General features: G+C 38.8%; 1 protein-coding gene and 1 long non-coding RNA gene across 3 annotated transcripts in view; one reads left to right on the top strand and one right to left on the bottom strand.

Moving 5' to 3' along the window:
- Positions 1-325: 325 nt before the first annotated feature.
- On the bottom strand, positions 326-19,472 carry LOC124784010. Its single transcript, XR_007015961.1, has 2 exons — positions 19,283-19,472; positions 326-2,904 (listed from the first exon to the last, which is right to left on the bottom strand). It is a non-coding gene; the product is annotated as an uncharacterized LOC124784010 (long non-coding RNA).
- The window catches only part of LOC124783974 (exocyst complex component 6B), a 170,739-nt gene continuing 160,040 nt past the window's right edge, over positions 8,851-19,549 (top strand). The window contains exon 1 of one of the 2 annotated variants that reach the window (XM_047254065.1): positions 8,851-9,042. In XM_047254065.1, the coding sequence (XP_047110021.1) occupies positions 8,948-9,042 (95 nt within the window). In that variant the 5' untranslated portion in view covers positions 8,851-8,947. Of the gene's footprint in view, positions 9,043-9,091; positions 9,375-19,549 lie in introns of those variants that run through there. The other variant, XM_047254063.1, reaches the window with a different exon arrangement.

Here is a 19,549-nt window from a genome sequence, read left to right on the forward strand (position 1 = left end):
GATAGATATGCAGCCAGTGTTACCAATAACAGCATTATCAAAAATGGTACAACAATAATAAACCACTCATTTTCCTAAAGAGAAAGAGTTACACCTCGAACTGCAACCTTTCTACTTAGTAGGTTGATTGCTGTTGTTAACGAAAAATTGTTACAGAGCACACTGTAACATTTCCCAAAAGAAAATAAGGATTAAATAGAATTAATTTAAAAATGGTATATGTGCTTTGTTGCCTATTTCTGACATTTTTAGATTCGTGACAGTTTCACATAGCAAATGGTTCAATTTAAGTAGTCAAACAATGGTAATGACTGAGCCATCAAAATACTTGAAACTGTTTTATTCACCAAGATGTGGAAGTAACTAGTCCACGGCAGTGACGGGGTAGTGGTTGATGACACATACAGATATCAACAGCACTGCAGGAAAACCAAGTGGTGCATATATACATGTCCACAGCACCTGGAGAATGGCAGAGCAGAATGTGTATTCATGTTCACAACAGCGAGAGTGTAATTCACTACTTCCTTCATCCTTCTTGCACAATTTGTCTTCCAAGTTAGCATAATTCCCTCACTTACAGTACTACATGACTTCCATTATTGATGGTTTTAGCACAAATATCACTAACATCAAGTACAGTAGGTCATACTTTATTCCTAAATCAGAAGTCATATGTATCGCAACTGACTCGAGACACTTGACTATGATACAGTTGAGCTCTCTTAGAGCAACATCGGTTACAACAACTCGACTATAATGTCGTGATTTCTGTGGTTCAGCCATACTCCTTGTAAGAAACATCCTTCTTATCCTTGCCTAATATGACAAATGTATATGCATGTACCTCATATGTAATGTCATTTTCAGCCTGTTAGCAACAAGATTTTCCAAGAATCAATGTACTATAGGTGGAAATCTGGTGTTGTAATTTGGAAACCTAGCATATTCTTCTCTCTGCCCTTCCATCAACAATAGGTGTAGTGTGGTCTCCCCACCTTACTGTTACCCAAGCGCATTCATACTACAGTAGTGATGACAATCATAGAACTCATCAACAGCGCATGTGATGTCAGCTTCCATAACAATTTGTTATTAACTGTATGCATTTAGAACAGGATGCTCAGTAAAAGAAAAGTTTGGACAGCAGAAGAAAAAGTGAAAGTGACTGGTGAAATCGAAAATGGAACGATAAAGGTTGACGTGTGTTGTCAATTTGGCCCTGTGAATTTCACAGTCCAGATGATTTGGAAGAACAAGGGTAAAGTTGGTACTGCATTTGAACAAAATTGATCTAAAATTAAGTGGTTATAAATAACTGAATGGAGCGACGTGAATGAAGTGCTGCTTAAGTAGTTTAAGCAGCAGGGAGAAGCATGAATGTACCCTTTAGTGGACCTCTCCTTATGGTGAAAGCAGAAGAAGTTGCCCAGAAATTAAAAAGTAAGGAATTTTTGTGCAGTGGAAGCTGGATTGAGAGATTCAAGCAACTTCATGGCATTATTTTTGGCAAAGTGAGGGGTAAAACCAACAGTGTAAATGCTGCAACAAACCAACAGTGGCTCACTACTATATGGGCTAAAATTCGTGAAGGATATGCAGACATCTTTAATGCAGATGAGACTGGCATTTTCTGTAAATTGACCCCTGACAAAACTCTGAAATTCAAAGGCGAAAATGTGTTGGTGAGAAGTTATCCAAAGAACAAATAATAGTTCTGGTTTGTGCAAGTGCAGATGGAACTGAGAAGAAAAAATTGCTTATGATGGGGGAATCAAAAAACTCTTTGTGTTTTAAGAATGTAAAGAATCCTCAGTGCACTGCAATGCTAATAAAAAGTGCAAACTCTTTGAATCTGATATAAGGAGTTAGAATCGGAAGTTTAGAAGTAAGAAGAGGAAGATATTAGTTCTTGTTGACAACAGTCCAGCCCACCCTTCATCCACTGATCTGGAGAATATTAAGCTTGTTTTTCTTCCTGTAAATGCCATAAGTTTATTGCAGCCCTTGGACCAAGAAGTAATTAGGAATCTGAAATGCCACTGTGGTCAGCTGATATTACTGAAAATGGTACAATGCATTAGGAAAAAGTAGGATTACTCTATTACACTTACATGTGCAATCACATGATCACATGCATTAGCAATCCTCGGAGCTGGGTCGCAGCCCAAACTTCAAGAACTATTTCCCTCATTTGGGAGAACAACTGAAGGAATAAATGCCGCCGAAATTGAAGACACCTTCTATGACTCTGATGCTCTGCCGCTAACTGCATTTCTACCAGAAATCAACGGTAATATTCTCAATCAATGCGACTATGAAATGTATACAACAACAGATGATGACCTTGTTACAACTGAAGCTCAAACTGAGGACGAAATTGCAAATGTAGTGAAGAATCAGTGCCACAGTGACCATGAAATGAGGGAAGGAGATGAAGAAGAAGAGGAAGAAGAAAAAAATGAAGTGCCTGTCCCTACTGTGAGTGACGCTTTAGAAGCCATTGGATTTGTGAACATGTTCTATGAAGCTAGGGGAGGGAGAAGTAAAATTGCAAATGAAATAATAAACGTAGAAAGTAATGTAGGAAGCGTGTGTTGGGCAAGTAAACTGTAGAGTAAAATGACTGATTACTTCATTCCTAAGTGAAGAAGTTTGATGAATACTCGACATACTGCTTTATGCAGGGTATTCATGTAAGCTTAAGAGTAAATAATGTATGTAAAAATAAAACAATGCCAAATAAAATGTTTCTTCTCCATTTGCCACCACAATAGACTGAAAATACGAATCTCGGTTGCAATGACAATCGTTTATAACAACATAATTTTCCAGGTCCTTTGAATGTTGTTACAGCCAGGTTTCACTGTACATATCGATCGATCCCCACAATCTTGACTGTGCCTGCAATAAATTATAACTAAATTAAAACATTGTGGTACACACAGTTTTAGATTATAGATTAGATTAGATTAGTACTTGTTCCATAGATCATGAATACGACACTTCGTAATGATGTGGAATGTGTCAGGTTAATAAAAGCTGTCTATACAAGATATTACATTAGACAAAATATTACATGACACTCAATTTTTTTTGGAGGTTGGAAAGTTACCCACTTACTATATCCAAAAATTCATCTAATGAGTAGAAGAATTTGCTATTAAGAAATTCTTTTAATTTCCTCTTAAATGCTATATGGCTATCTGTCAGACTTTTGATGCTAGTGTTGTAGCCATGAACACTGTTATTACTTTTGAATTAGTTTGGATTGTTAATAACAAATTTCATAAGAGAATATATATATTGTGAGGCTACAGTGAAGATTTCTACCTCTTTAAATAAGTGTCTGCAGGATGATCTTGGATGAGCTCCAGCAATTTTGATGATTACACGCTTTTGTGCAATGAACACTCTTTTACTCAATGATGAGTTACCCCAGAATATGATGCCATACGAAAGCAGAGAACGAAAATAGGCGTGGTAAGCTAATTTACTCAGATGTATATCGCCAAAATTTGCAGTGACCCTAATAGCATAAGTAGCTGAACTCAAATGTTTCAGCAGATCCTCAGTGTGTTTTTTCCAGTTCAACCCCTCATCAATGCATACACCTAGAAATTTTGAATATTCTACCTTAGCTACCGATTTCTGATCAAAGTCTATATTTATTAATGCGGTCATTCCATTTACTGTGTGGAGCTGTATATATTGTGTTTTGTCAAAGTTTAATGAGAACCAATTTGCAGAGAACCACTTAATGATTTTCTGAAAAACATCATTTATAATTTCACCAGTTAATTCTTGTCTGTCGGGTGTGATAGCTATACTTGTGTCCTCGGCAAAAAGTACCAGCTTTGCATCTTCGTGAATATAGACTATCAAGTCATTAATATATTTTAAGAACAGCAGAGGACCCAGGACCGAACCTTGTGGCACCCAATTCTTGATTGTTCCCCAGTTTGAGAAATCACCGGTTTCTTGCATATTATGTGAACTGTTTATTTCAACTTTCTGCACTCTTCCAGTTAGGTATGATTTAAACAATTTGAGCACTGTCCCAGTCATACCACAATAGTTGAGCTTATCTAGAAGTATTCCATGATTTACACAATCAAAAGCCTTTGATAGATCACAAAAAATCCCAACGGGTGACTTCCGGTTACTCAGAGCATTTAATATTTCATTAGTGCAAGTATATATAGCATTTTCCGTTCAAAAACCCTTCTGGAAACCAAACTGACATTTTGTTAAAACTTTATTTTTACAAAGGTGTGAAGCTACTCTACAATACATTACTTTTTCAAGAATTTTGGATAAGGCAGTCGGAAGAGAGATTGGGTGGTAGTTGTTGATATCAGACGTATCCCCTTTTTTATGCAGTGGTACAACAATGGCATACTTCAGTCTATCTGGGAAAATACCCTGCTTCAGAGAGCTATTACATATGTGGCTAAGAATCCCACTTATTTCTTGGGAACCAGCTTTTATTATCCTGCTGGAAATGTCATGAATCTCATGTGAGCTTTTATTCTTGAAAGAGTTTATTATCTTACTAATTTCAGATGGAGAGGTGGGTGGAATTTCAATTGTATCAAATGGTGTGGGTAAGGCCTCTTTCATTAACTGCCTTGCTTCTTCTAATGAACATTTATCTCCTATTTTCTCTACAACATTTAAAAAATGGTTATTCAAAATGTTTTCGACTTCTGACTTGTTGTTTATCAAGTTTCCATTCACTTTGATGGTGATGCCGTCATTCTGTACTCTTGGTTGTCCTATCTCCCTTGTAATAATATTCCAAATTGTTTTGCTTTTGTTATCAGAGGTATTAATCTCAGACATGATGCACATGCTTCTGGACTTTTTATTACCCTTTCTTAATGGAGCACAGTAGTTTTTATAATATTTGGCTGTTTCTTGGTCTTTACTCTTTCTTGTTGTTAGATACAGTTCCCTTTTGTGGTTACAAGATGTTTTTATTCCTTTAGTAAGCCAAGGTTTTTTGCATAGTTTCTTACAATTAGAGTTGACTACTTTCTTCGGGAAACAGTTTTCAAATTCTCTTACAAGTGTATCATGAAATAAGTTATATTTTAAATTAGCATCAGGTTCCTTGTACACCTCATCCCAGTCTAACTGCTGAAGATTTTCTCTGAAGATTCTAATTGTTGAGTCATTAATTGAATGCACAACTTTGGAGGGTAGCTTTGAATTACTGAATGGAGCTATGTCATATACTGTAACTAGCTTAGCATCATGATCAGAAAGTTCATTCTCAACAGGACAAGAATTTGTGTTTTTAAACCTATCTTGGTCTATAAAAGTGTTATCTATCAATGTGCTGCTCTCCTTTACTACCCGAGTAGGAAAATTAATAACAGATGTCAAATTGAAAGAACCGAGCAAGACTTCCAGGTCATTCTTCCTATTACACTCTTTCAATGAACCAACATTGAAGTCCCCACAAATAATAATTTGCTATCCCCTATCTGACAGATAGCACAACAAGGCATCCAAGTTTTCCAGGAATAAATGAAAGTTTCCTGAAGCGGACCTATACACTGTTCCAATTATAAAAGAGCCCTCCTTCAGTTTAAGTTGACAGGCACATGCTTCTATATGTGGCTCTAGACGAAACTTTTTTGTATCTAAGCTTTCTACACAGTGATAACTTTTGACATATGTGGCAACTCCTCCTCCCACCTTATTCTCTCTACTCATACATGTAGCTAGTTTATAACCACTGATATTTACCTTTTCCATATCAGACACAATGTGATGCTCAGACAGGCATAGTATATCTATTACATTATTAGATTCAGTGTCATCTAAACAAACCAGGAGCTCATCTACTTTATTCTTCAATCCCGGAATATTTTGGTGAAAAATGGTAACATTATTTTTTACTTTCCTTTTCTGAGAATCTACTTTTTTCTTTAATCCACTAATATTTTGGTTAAATATCGTAACACTATTATTTACTTTCCTGTTGGGAGAATTTTCTGAGTTTTAGACCTCTTTAGCACCTGCCTGCCTGAACTTCTCATTGGACACTGATATTAGCCTAAAAAAGAGGTACATCCATGAGTACCAGTGTCTCCCCTTATAGATTCCGCCAACAACCCTGCCAGTTTACCCTTCCCTGTAGGCCATGCCTTGTGAAATCCCCCCTATCAATAGCCTCGACAGGAACCAATCCAATGTCTGACAGAGTGGCTGCCCTACGCAACTGATCTAACTCCATATTTACCCTCCTGACAGAGCGGTTCAACTGGGGCTGATCATGCCGCATGAAAGCAGGCACCAGCCCAACATTGGTATGGGTCGTTGCTGAAGCTATTTTCACCAGGTCACACTCAATGCTGTAGCCCTGATCCCTATCAATACTGTTTCCCACTTCACCCACTACCATCACATGATCCTTCTTTGTGAATCCCTTGCACAAGGAACCTATATCCTCTACCACCTGGCTAAGACTTGCACTTGGCTTGAAAAAGTTTGTGACCTGGTATCTGTCACCTAATTCTTCCTGCAAAATCTGGCCCATACCTCTTCCATGGCTGCTACCTTGCAACAGAACTTTCCTCTTACTTTCTACTTTTTTTGAAACAGTTAGTTTCCTAGTGAAATTCTGTTGCATCTTAAACTACGAGGGCGGTTCAGAAAGTAACCTCCGATTGGTCACAGTGCGGGTTGTGGGGGGAGTAGCGACGCCATCTGTGCGTTCACGCACTCAACAGGTCAGTCGGCATCAAGCCGTGGTCGAGTGAACGTCGTACCTGCGCTAGTTTAGTTTTTGTGGCAGTTTGAAATGTGTGCTGCAATAGAAAACCCCGCCAAATGTGAAGTGCGTGCTGTCATAAGGTTTTTTACAGCCAAAGGATATTCTGCACCAGCTATTCATCGTGAGCTTTGTGCCGTGTACGGACCAAGAGTTATGAGTGAAGGAATTGTCCGTGAATGGGTACGTTTATTTAAAAGTGGACGAGAAAACGTTTATGATGAAGAGAGGAGTGGTAGACCATCATTGGTGACTGACGAACTCGTTCAGACAGTTGATGCAAAAGTTCGTGAAAATCGACGTTTCTCAATGTCAGAGTTGTCTACTGGTTTTCCACAGATTTCTAAGACTCTCTTGTACGAGATAGTGACAGCAAGATTGGGTTACCGTAAGTTCTGTGCACGATGGGTTCCCAAAATTCTTACCGACCACCACAAAACTCAAAGAATGGCCTCTGCATTAGACTTTCTGTCACGTTATGAGGACGAAGGAGAACCATTGTTAAACAGAATCGTGACCGGTGACGAAACCTGGATTAAGTACGTGAACCCTGAGACAAAAGAACAATCAAAGATGTGGGCACATTCAAATTCGCCTACCAAACCAAGAAAAGCCTCGCAAGATTTTTCTGCCAGAAAACTGATTGCAACGGTGTTTTGGGATGCCAAAGGGGTGTTGGTTGAATTCATGGAACGTGGTACGACCATTAATCAAGACGTGTACTGTGAAACAATAAAAAAGTTACGACGGGCTATACAGAACAAACGCCGTGGTATGCTGACTTCCGGTATCGTTTTTTTGCACGATAACGCCCGTCCTCACTCTGCTCGCAGAACAACGGCCCTTCTTGAGTCCTTCAAGTGGGACGTTATCAACCATCCACCTTACAGCCCAGACCTGGCCCCAAGTGATTATCACCTCTTCATGCATTTGAAGAAATGGCTCGGGTCACAGCGGTTTGATGACGACAAAGAGCTCAAAGATGCGGTCACAGGCTGGCTCCAGGCACAAGCGGGTGATTTTTATGCAGAAGAAATTTCAAAGCTTGTGAAGAGATACGATAAGTGCCTCAATCGCTATGGAGACTATGTAGAAAAATAGTGCAAAGATGTAGTTGTAAGATGTATATATTAAAATATTTTTATTTAACTTGGTGTATTTTTTTAAATCAACCGGAGGTTACTTTCTGAACGGCCCTCGTACATCTACTTCTACTGGAGCCTCTTCCTACTTAACTGTGGTAGCAAGGCAAATCTATTGGTTGTGCCAATTGGGAAACTGTCAGACACTGTCCTCTTTCTGTGGCCCTGTTGCCAGCTACCACTTCCCACCGCTGTTTGCCCCCCTCCCCCCTTAACCTCTTCAGTTCCTCCCTCGCTCTGTCCAAAACAGCCTGAAGGGTTCTAATTTTCCCCTCCTGTTCAACTATAATCCTATCTCTTGAGCAAACCCTGCAAGAGAATGGAAGAGTCTCGTTTGCTTCCCCAATTCCCACGCTGCTACAATTTCCCCAATGAAACCACCTGTCACAACAGCTGCACAAAACCCCTGAACTAACTTTCCTACTGCAGCTAACACACTTAGCATCCATAGTAGTTTGGATTTACTAAGTGATAACAATAATATATTAAATACAGATGCAAAAGGACACCAAATAAGTATTGGAAACTAATATGTAAGTATATCTTCTCCTTATATTCATATGAAACATATGTTATATTTTAGCAGAATGTGAAGATCATCTGCCTTATATTTTAGAGACCAGGTATTTATATGCGGAAATAAAATTATGTTTCCATTACAAGTAGGGAGATGTACAGCATCTTGAGGCGAAGTTTAGGTGCATGGAATTGTTTACTTTGCTCTGAGACATAGATTTGATTAAATAGTTGATTTACATTGTGGTGATTATAGGTCTTTTATGTTACAAATACAGCAGTAGCAAACTGGGATGAGTAATAAAATTTATAGGTAAATAAAGTTAACCGAAAAACTACATATCTCTGAAAATCATTGTCACGAGGTTTGAATAGGAAAATTTCTTCTTACTCTTTGGTAGCGTCTGCGTTCTAGTGGAATATCTTCCACTGACAGATAAGTTGTTTCTGCTGGCGTAGGCTGTTGTCATACAATGTTTACATTTGTAGGGAATTGTCATTAGAAATGGATACAAATAATCAGGATAGCAGTTCACAACGAATTGAACTTTTTCTCCAGGAAATTGAGGGCACTGATGAATACTGGGGATCGACATTTAGGTAAATTGTGTTTGTGTTTCTGTGGTAGGGGTTATACAGTATAAGGTTTATAAACGCAATGTCATGAAGCAAGGTGCTAATTGTTTAGAGAGCTGATTTTCACGTCACTGTAAATCAGTTAGACACCGTCTCTCTACTTCGTCTGTATTTGAAGGAAGGCGAAGAAACGTATCGCGTACCTTCTTTCTTTATCAACAGTCTACAGGTATTTCAGATGTCATGGATCCGTTAGCACGCATATCTCACACCAGCGTCGATATGCAGCCGAAACACGAGCATCTCTTGTATGAATTGGAAACAACGGATACTAGTAGTGTGGGACTGGTAATAAGGTAATGTTTGGAAAAGAAATTTAATTGTGAAACACTGGACCAGTGGATAAAATTTATTTAGAAACAGCTTGCAGTGCATGAGCTTCATTGATACCCTGCCATTTCGGGTATGTGTGAAATGCACGAAGTGAATGACATTTTTCTGCTTCTTTTGAGATACTGGATCTACTCCATAGGACAGTCAGTATATGTTGTTAGTAACGCCATGTAGTGATGACATATTTTGATCGTAAGTAGTGGATACGTGTGTAGTAATTAGTTAGTTCATAGAATTTCGAAGGATAGTTTGTAAATAAATTGTTGAAAAATATTGTATTATAGCCTTCTAGGTAGCAAAATTTCGTAGGTTTGCTGTATTATATTTGTCATACAGAGGAATGTAATGTAATGTTTGGTGAACTTACTTCATCAGCATATTTATAGAAACAGTTGGTGATTATGCCTAGTACACTGCACTTCCTTCCTTACATGAAATGTCTTGTGTTAAATACCAAGGGTTGCAGTAGTGCCAGTGTACCAAGTAAGATGCACAGTTGATTTGCGTTCTTTAGGATGGCAAGTGAAATCCCCATCTGGCCTTCCAGATATAGATTTTCCATGGTCTTTCTAAACCTCTGAGGCAAATGCCGGGATTTTTCAAGTGAAACAGATATTGTCAAATTCTTTCCTCATCATTACCCAATCTAAGCTTAATCCTTGTGTCTGCTAACCTCATTTATTGGAAGTTAAACCTGCATCTTCTTTTGTTCTTACATATAAGCCTACCTTTGTATTCTATTATAAATAGGTATAATTCTGAAGATGTTTTAGGTATAAATATTTTTAGGGCTGTTAATGATTCTGAAACGTGGGAGACATTGTGTGTCTTCAGAGCAAATTCGTGATGGCGAGAACAGTTTTGCTGTTAAAAATATCCTGTCATTTTTGTGGATTCATGTCAAATAATAACTGGAAACATAATGTAGAAGTTTTGTACCAGATATGGGCAGAGTGAAATGGTGCGGCAGTTAAGGCACCGACCTAGTAGAGGAGTCCAGTCCCTGTAAGGCAAGCCAGATTTACGCAGTTTTTTTAAGTCACTTAAGGTGGGTGCTGCAGTGACTCCTTTGAAAATTAAATTGTTAGTTTCCTCCCTTATTTTTGTGCAGTGTAAGGCTGTGTTCCATGCCTAATGATCATTTTTGTTGACAGGTATAGGATTCTGCCTGCCCCCTCGCCCCGCCCCATGCACCCTGTCTCTTCCACACCTCTGTTACTCTTCTTGTTCTCTCCTGCTATAATGTCGTACTGTATAGTAGAGCAGAAAGAAGAACCCTCTAATACAGTTGTCTACTATTGGTGGAACTGTATGATTAAAATTGAAACGTCTCAATTTTTGTTTGTATTTCAGCAGCACTCTCCAGCTTGAGACTGAATGCAGGCATATGTTTGTACGTTAAGATTTTTCTTATTTTACGCACATGTAAAATGCTGCAGGGTTTACTGCCTCAAAAATGTTTTGCACCAACTTGCTCTCATAATTTACCAGCTAAACTATCTTGTTTGATAATGCATGGAAACCATAGTTCTGTAAGCATACTGTTTTTTTCTCAATGACCTATGGGATTATGTGGTGTATAATACTTTGCTTTACTCTGAACTCTGTGTGTCATTATTGTAGGCTGCTAGATTGTCATTCTGAGGAACTTTGAACCTGCTGATACCACTCATCATGAGGCTGTGCTTTTTTTCTTTTTTTAATTGAATTATTCCAATTTTAACGAGTGTTATAATGGATCATACTTGGATTATACTTCCGAATCATTTAATTCTGTTTTCACCTTATCTAAAATATGGTATTACACATTCAGCTACTCCAGCCACCAACGGATATTAAACATGCAGTCATAAACATGTAATATTAGCAATTTCAAGTGCAGAAGTAATGATGAAAAGAACCAAGTGAAATGCGCTAAAACTATTTCCAAGTGTGGACCAATGGCCTTTGTAGTCTGGTCCCTTCAACCCCAACAAACCAACCAACCTATTGCCAGGTGTTGAGTAAATACATAATGTCTGTGTAATTGAACCATGTGACTACAGTAACATTAACTTACTGAAAAGGTATCCTCTTGGACATCTGTGACTCTCTTATGGCTTTCATATCTACATCCATACTCTGCATATCATTGTGAAGTGATTGGCAGAAGGTACTTCGTATTGTACCTGTTATTAGGATGTCTTCCTATTCCATTCATATATGGTATGCAGGAAAATGGTTGCATAAATGCCTCTCTATGCACTGTAATTAGTCTGAACTTGGCTTTGCAATCACTATGGGAGGAACACACAGGGAATTATAGTGTATTCCAAGATTCCTCACACAAAGGAGGGTCTTGAAACTTGTTAGTATGTTTTCACAGAATAATTTGCCTCTATCGTCAAGCACTGGCTAGTTATTTTGGCATCTTCACAATATTCTCCTGTTTGATGACATATCTATGAGCATTCATTCTGCCCTTCTTTGAATATGTTCAGTATCCACTGTTGGTCCTATTTGGTCTGAAGTTGACGACTCTCCATCCAAGATAACATGCTACATCACCCTATGAAGAAATCCTCAATCCAGTCACAAATTTTGCTTATTAATAACCATAACCTCAAGAGTACGTCATTATCAGGAGAAAGAAAACTGGCGTTCTACAGATCGGAGCGTGGAATGTCAGATCCCTTAATCGGGCAAATAGGTTAGAAAATTTAAAAACAGAAATGGATGGGTTGAAGTTAGATATAGTGGGAATTAGTGAAGTTCGGTGGCAGGAGGAACTTTTGGTCAGGTGAATACAGGGTTATAAATACAAAATCAAATAGGGGTAATGCAGGAGTAGGTTTAATAATGAATAAAAAATAAGAGTGCCGGTGAGCTACTACAAACAGCATAGTGAACACATTATTGTGGCCAAGATAGACACAAAGCCCACACCTACTACAGTAGTACAAGTTTATATGCCAACTAGCTCTGCAGATGATGAAGAAATTGGTGAATTGTATGAAGAGAGAAAAGAAATTATCAGGTAGTGAAAGGAGACGAAAATTTAATAGTTATGGGTGACTGGAATTCGACAGTAGGAAAAGGAAGAGAAGGAAATGTAGTAGGTGAATATGGGTTGCAGCTAAGAAATGCAAGAGGAAGCCACCTGGTAGAATTTTGCACAGAGCATAACTTAATCATAGCTAACACTTGGTTCGAGAACCATGAAAGAAGGTTGTATATATGGAAGAACCCTGGAGATACTAGAAGGTTTCAGATAGATTATATTATGGTAAGACAGAGATTTAGGAACCAGATTTTAAATTGTAAGACATTTCCAGGGGCAGATGTGGACTCTTGACCACAATCTATTGGTTATGAACTGTAGATTAAAACTGAATAAACTGCAAAAAGGTGGGAATTTGAGGAGATGGGACCTGGATAAACTGAAAGAACCAGAGGTTGTACAGAGTTTCAGAGAGGGAATAAGAGAACAATTGACAGGAATGGGGGAAAGAAATACAGTAGAAGAAGAATGGTTAGCTTTGAGGAATGAAATAGTGAAAGCAGCAGAGGATCAAGTAGGTAAAAAGACGAGGGCTAGCAGAAATCCTTTGGTAACAAAAGAGATACTGAATTTAATTGATGAAAGGAGAAGGTACAAAAATGCAGTAAGTGAAGCAGGCAAAAAGGAATACAAACGTCTCAAAAATGAGATTGACAGGAAGTGCAAAATGGCTAAGCAGGGATGGCTCAAGGACAAATGTAAGGGTGTAGAGGCTTATCTCATGAGGGGTAAGATAGATACTGCCTACAGAAAAATTAAAGATAACTTTGGAGAAAAGAGAACCACTTACATGAATATCAAGAGCTCAGATGGAAACCCAGTTCTAAGCAAAGAAGGGAAAGCAGAAAGGTGGAAGGAGTATATAGAGGGTCTATACAGAGGTGATGTTCTTGAGGACAATATTATGGAAATGGAGGAGGAGGTAGATGAAGATGAAATGGGAGATATGATACTGCGTGAAGAGTTTGACAGAGCACTGAAAGACCTAGGTCGAAACAAGGCTCCAGGAGTAGACAACATTCCATTAGAACTACTGACAGCCTTGGGAGAGCCAGTCCTGACAAAACTCTACCATCTGGTGAGCAAGATGTATGAGACGGGGGAAATTCCCTCAGACTTCAAGAAGAATATAATAATTCCAATCCCAAAGAAAGCAGGTGTTGACAAATGTGAAAATTACCGAACTATCAGTTTAATAAGTCACAGCTGCAAAATACTAATGCGAATTCTTTACAGACAAATGGAAAAACTGGTAGAAGCGGACCTTGGGGAAGATCAGTTTGGATTCTGTAGAAATGTTGGAACACGTGAGGCAATGCTGACCCTACGACTTATCTTAGAAGAAAGATTAAAGAAAGGCAAACCTACGTTTCTAGCAGTTGTAGACTTAGAGAAAGCTTTTGACAATGTTGGCTGGAATACTATCTTTCAAATTCTGAAGGTGGCAGGGGTAAGATACAGGGAGCGAAAGGCTATTTACAATTAGTACAGAAAGCAGATGGCAGTTATAAGAGTCAAGGGACATGAAAGGGAATCAGTGGTTGGGAAGGGAGTAAGACAGGGTTGTAGCCTCTCCCCGATGCTATTCAATCTGTATATTGAGCAACCAGTAAAGGAAACTAAAGAAAAGTTCGGAGTAGGTATTAAAATCCACGGAGAAGAAATAAAAACTTTGAGTTTTGCTGATGACATTGTAATTCTGTCAGAGACAGCAAAGGACTTGGAAGAGCAGTTGAACGGAATGGACAGTATCTTGAAAGGAGGGTATAAGATGAACATCAACAAAAGCAAAATCAGTATCACTAGTGTATGCACTAATGTTGCTGTTGTGGACTGGCAAGACAGCCAATCCACAATGACGGGTAGCCGAAAGGCACGCATTTAACAAGGATAATGGAATGTAGTCGAATTAAGTCGGGTGATGCTGAGGGAATTAGACTAGGAAATGAGACACTTAAAGTAGTAAAGGAGTTTTGCTATTTGGGGAGCAAAATTAACTGATGATGGTTGAAGTAGAGAGGATATAAAATGTAGACTGGCAATGGCAAGGAAAGCGTTTCTGAAGAAGAGAAATTTGTTAACATCGAGTATAGATTTAAGTGTCAGGAAGTCGTTTCTGAAAGTATTTGTATGGGGTGTAGCCATGTATGGAAGTGAAACATGGATGGTAAATAGATTAGACAAGAAGAGAATAGAAGCTTTTGAAATGTGGTGCTACAGAAGAATGCTGAAGATAAGATGGGTAGATCACATAACTAATGAGGAGGTACTGAATAGAATTGGGGAGAAGAGGAGTTTGTGGCACAACTTGACCAGAAGAAGGGATTGGTTGGTAGGACATGTTCTGAGGCATCAAGGGATCACCAATTTAGTACTGGAGGGCAGCGTGGAGGGTAAAAATCGTAGAGGGAGACCAAGAGATGAATACACTAAGCAGATTCAGAAGGATGTAGGCTGCAGTAGGTACCGGGAGATGAAGCAGCTTGCACAGGATAGAGTAGCATGGAGAGCTGCATCAAACCAGTCACAGGACTGAAGACCACAACAACAACAATAACCATGTGTGTAGTACTGAGTCAAAGACTTTTCCAAAGTCAAGAAATAATGCATCTGCCAGATAACCTTGATCTGTGGGTTTCCGGATGTCATGCGAGTTGGGTTTTGGATTACCAATGTTCTCAGAATCTTTGTTGAGTGACATGGAGGAGGTCATTCTATTTGAGATACATCATAACATGTGACTTCATAATATATTCTAAGACTGGGCAACAGATGACTGTCAGAGGTATAGGATGGCAATTTTGTGGATCACTTCTGCTACCCTTCTTGTAGGTGGTGTGACTTGTACTTTCTCCCACAGTTCCAGGAATCTTTAGTCTATTACCATTAAAAGACAGATGAAGTCGGTTCCTGGTTCTGTATAGAATCTGATAGGACTCCATTGAGCCCTGAAGCATTGTTCAGTAATTTCAGTAACTTTAGCTCTTTCTCAATGGCACTCGCAGTAATGTCTGTGCCATTCTTTTTGCAGTGGTGCAAGAATCAAACTATGACATTTCTCCTGAATTGTCCTTTGTATAGGAACATTCAAAAACTGAGGTCAGAATTTCTGATTTTACTCTGCTATCCTCAGTGTCAGTACGTGTGTGTTAGGGCATTAATTTTGGTGCTGCTGGCTACCATTACCGACGACCATAATTTCTTTGGGTTATGTGAGAAGTGTTTTGTTAAGATTCTGCTGTGAAGGCATTATACATAGCCCTCTTGACAGGCAAAACCATTTCATTTAGCATTTTCTATTATAATCATACTCTGTGGTTTACATCTATTGTGTTGTAGTCACTGCTTCTTTATAAGTTTCTTTACAGAGACTGTATGCTTTGAGGGTTCTGTCCATCATAAACTGTTATACTAGGGTCCATATGTATCCAGTAAGCCTGCTTGGTCAACTGTTCTTAAGACCAGCCAAAGCTCCTGTACATGCTCCATCCCACTACATTTTTCAATTGCCTCATTGAGATATGATTTAGTTTACTGAAAATATAAAACTTTGTGCTTGTCATAGTTTCTCTTTGTATTTTCATAACAGTAGTTGCTTCATGCCGGTTTCAGCATGGACATCACTGAAGATCTGTTGTAGACAATTTTCAGGAAAAGCAATAGCATTGTATTGCAGGATGTCTTGTCATGCCCATCTGTAATTATTCCCATATATTAAAAAAAGGTCCCGAGTTTGATTCTCGGTCCGGCACACAGTTTTAATCTGCCAGGAAGTTTCATACCAGTGCATACTCCACTGCAGAGTGAAAATCTCATTCTGGAAACATCCCTCAGGCTGTGGCTAAGCCATTTCTCTGCAGTACCCTTTCTTTCAGGAGTGCTAGTTCTGCAAGGTTCGCAGGAGAGCTTCTGTAAAGTTTGGAAAGTGGGAGACGAGGTACTGGCAGAAGTAAAGCTGTGAGGACTGCCTTGATGAATTTAAGTTCCATGTCTACTGTAACAAATGTTCCATCTCAATTCTGCACTAAACTTTCTTTTTGATGTTCACTTAGATTTGCCTAAAGAAGCTCACTACTATCACTTTTGGGTTTTAAACAGCTTTGTGTCCCTAACATTATGTGAGTTTGGCTGTTTTTAGGAGCACTTCAAACTCTGGCACCCCTGTGAATGCTTCAGCAATTGATCACTAGGATTTTGATAGGCTCATTGTTGGAGGCATCATTTATATTTTGGACTCTTGTACATCTCTCGTTTTCTGGGCTGGATGTAGAGTCATGAATCTAAAACAAAACCTAATGTGAACCCCACTCACAGTCAGTTAGGTTGATAGCAGCCTCTGACAAGTATTGCACACCTAACGCCTTTAAGGTGACCCTACAGTTATCATCAGTTAGGTGCAAGGCCCGGAAGTTGCAGTCTAGCTGGCACAGAACCTTCAAAGCCTGTAGTTCAAACCTTCCACTCAACTTAGAACCAGGGGCCACAGTCAATTGAAGGGAGGACACTGCTATTGTGAACTTCACTGAAACTTTGCAAGCAATGCTTGTCTTCTCAACTTTTTCTGTCAGTCACTAGAATGATCCAAGTGTTATCTCAGACTCAACAGGTGCCATTTGTTTCAATATCTGCCACAGTCACCATTTGGTTGGTACTTATAACTCAATGGCTATGAGAACAGCCTCTTCGGCATATTGAATTAAACCTCCTGGCACACACGCTGATTGCACGAGGTAATCCTTCCCAGCCCTTCTGCTAATTCCCTAAGTGGTGCCATTATTTGTTGTACGTTTGAACTGTCGGTGATTAATAGCCCTCTACACTTTTGTATATGCTTTCCCTATACACGGGACATAGCATGTTTTCTGACAGTTAAAGTCTGTCTCACTGGCTCAACTTCAATAGAAATAAGAATAACTTTCAGAAAGATTTGTAGTTGCATATTTTGGTTCAGAAAGATGTCCACTGTTCAGCAATACACATTTTCAATAATATGCCAGCTGCCATAAAAAGTTTAACCAATAATAAAGTTCAGTTTGAGAAGAATCTAAAGGATTTATTGGTGGCCAACTCCTCCTACTCCATTGATGAATTCGTTTGTAAAACTGATAGATGTATATGTGTTATTCGTAATATCACATAATGTGAATATTGCGTACAATCTGACTTCTGTACAAATTTTGTGCACTAACATGATCGTTGTAAATAAGTGCTGTAAAATGTTTTTTGTTTTATTTATTTAGTTTTATAATTGATGATGCTTGGCTACAATAGCCTAAGAATTATCATACGCATCTAAGTGTACTGAACATTGACTGATTCCACATCCACAAGGGCAATTTCATTTGAGACGTGTTAAAAGTATATTAGCATATCTGTTCTTATTATGTAAATATTTATTGTGTATTCTTTTTGGCATCTACCACATCCCAGATGATGTCCTCACTATGGATCAACCAGAATGAAAAATAAATGTAATCTAATCCAGTGGAATACACCATCTCTCACTTGTTGCTTAGGGGGCATGGTGTCATACTGTGTGGTCTTCCTGGTTCCAGTCTCTCCTGACAGGGCCCTTAGACCTACCACTGACACACAACTCACACTGGAGCAAACAAATAGTGAGAGTCCTTCCTTCCTGTAGAGGATACTGGATTCACAGGAGAGAACGATATCTGATGTACCCTTGATATGTTTGATACATGTCACTTGGTACTTCTAACCCCCTCCCCTTTTCCCAACATACACATTCACAGCAGATTCCGATCACGTGACAGTTGCCAGACCAATTTCCAGGTGCTTGTGAACATCAGCTAACTCATCATGTGCCCCAGACAGTACTCACAGTGGAGTTTCATTGAGGCTAGTGCATTATTTTACAGAACAGTAAACTTAGCTAGCTGGAATGTCCCATATTCCGAGGATAAATGTCTTATTGCATATATAAATTTGACATAGCGGTAATTCCAAGAGAGACATAGATGTGTAAAAGAGAATGCAAGTAGAAAGTGAAATGTGTTATGAATTGTGAAAGCTCTGATGGGAATGGTCAATCAATTCAGAGTCCAATATTAAGATGGAGATGCAAGCTCCTGCTCCCATTTACTTTAGGCCTGTTTTTGATCGAGCCCATCAGAATGAGTAGTAGCTATGACATGACTCATGTATCTTAATCTAATTCACCTAGTTTCTGGGAGACATCCACATTTCTGTGTTGGTACGACAGTGAGGAAGCTACTCATGTAGAGGAACAGGGATAGTAAAATACAACTTATGTCTTGAATGCAGTATCCTGTGCAAAACATTCTCTGCAACACTTGCTGATGTACAGTCACTTATTTCCTCACTCAGATTATACTATTGGTACACTGTTTTCTTATTCCACTGCCCTCAGTTTCCACCAGGACATTACACATAAGTGTGGTATTAATTTTAGACTTGTGTGCTGCTGGTGTTATCAGTTATGTTTTATTGCTATTCACACTATTAATAATCTATTAAATTTACTTGTAAATACAGTCAACCATAATCATTGCCATCTCAAATTACTCTGCAGAGTGTATGTAGTTCTTGTCACATCCTGGTCTTAACATCTGTTAATCTCTTCTGTTATAGCCTTCTACCTATTTCCAAACCGTTGCTCAGACATAGAATCAACTGATAATTAATTAGGCATGAGACTACGTCTTTCATGTCATTATCTCACATGATTGAGGCATTCATACTGATAAACTGATTTTCTTGATTAAACATTGCTTGTCATAGAAGCAAAGAAAGCTGTAGCAGACGTAGTAAATAAATTAACAGTCATGAAGGATCTTGATGTGAACTCACCATAGTTAAAGATCCTGATTTTAGATCTTCCAGCTCCTCTTATAAGACTGTGGGATAGGAAGCCAATTAGATGGCTACATTACTAGTAGGAGAGACATTTCAAGTTTTCTGTCATTCGAACAGTCTCTGGCAAACATAAAATCACTTCACATAAATTGTGTGTTGACTGGTTGCAGCTGATATTTGTGTGGATGCAGTCAGAGATAAAGGGAAGCATTTCCACTGTACAGGAAGGAAGTGATACAACCTTATCTTAAACTCAGTGCC

The sequence above is a fragment of the Schistocerca piceifrons genome, chromosome 1 (genome assembly GCF_021461385.2).
Source record: "Schistocerca piceifrons isolate TAMUIC-IGC-003096 chromosome 1, iqSchPice1.1, whole genome shotgun sequence".
Taxonomy (NCBI): Eukaryota; Metazoa; Arthropoda; class Insecta; order Orthoptera; family Acrididae; genus Schistocerca; species Schistocerca piceifrons.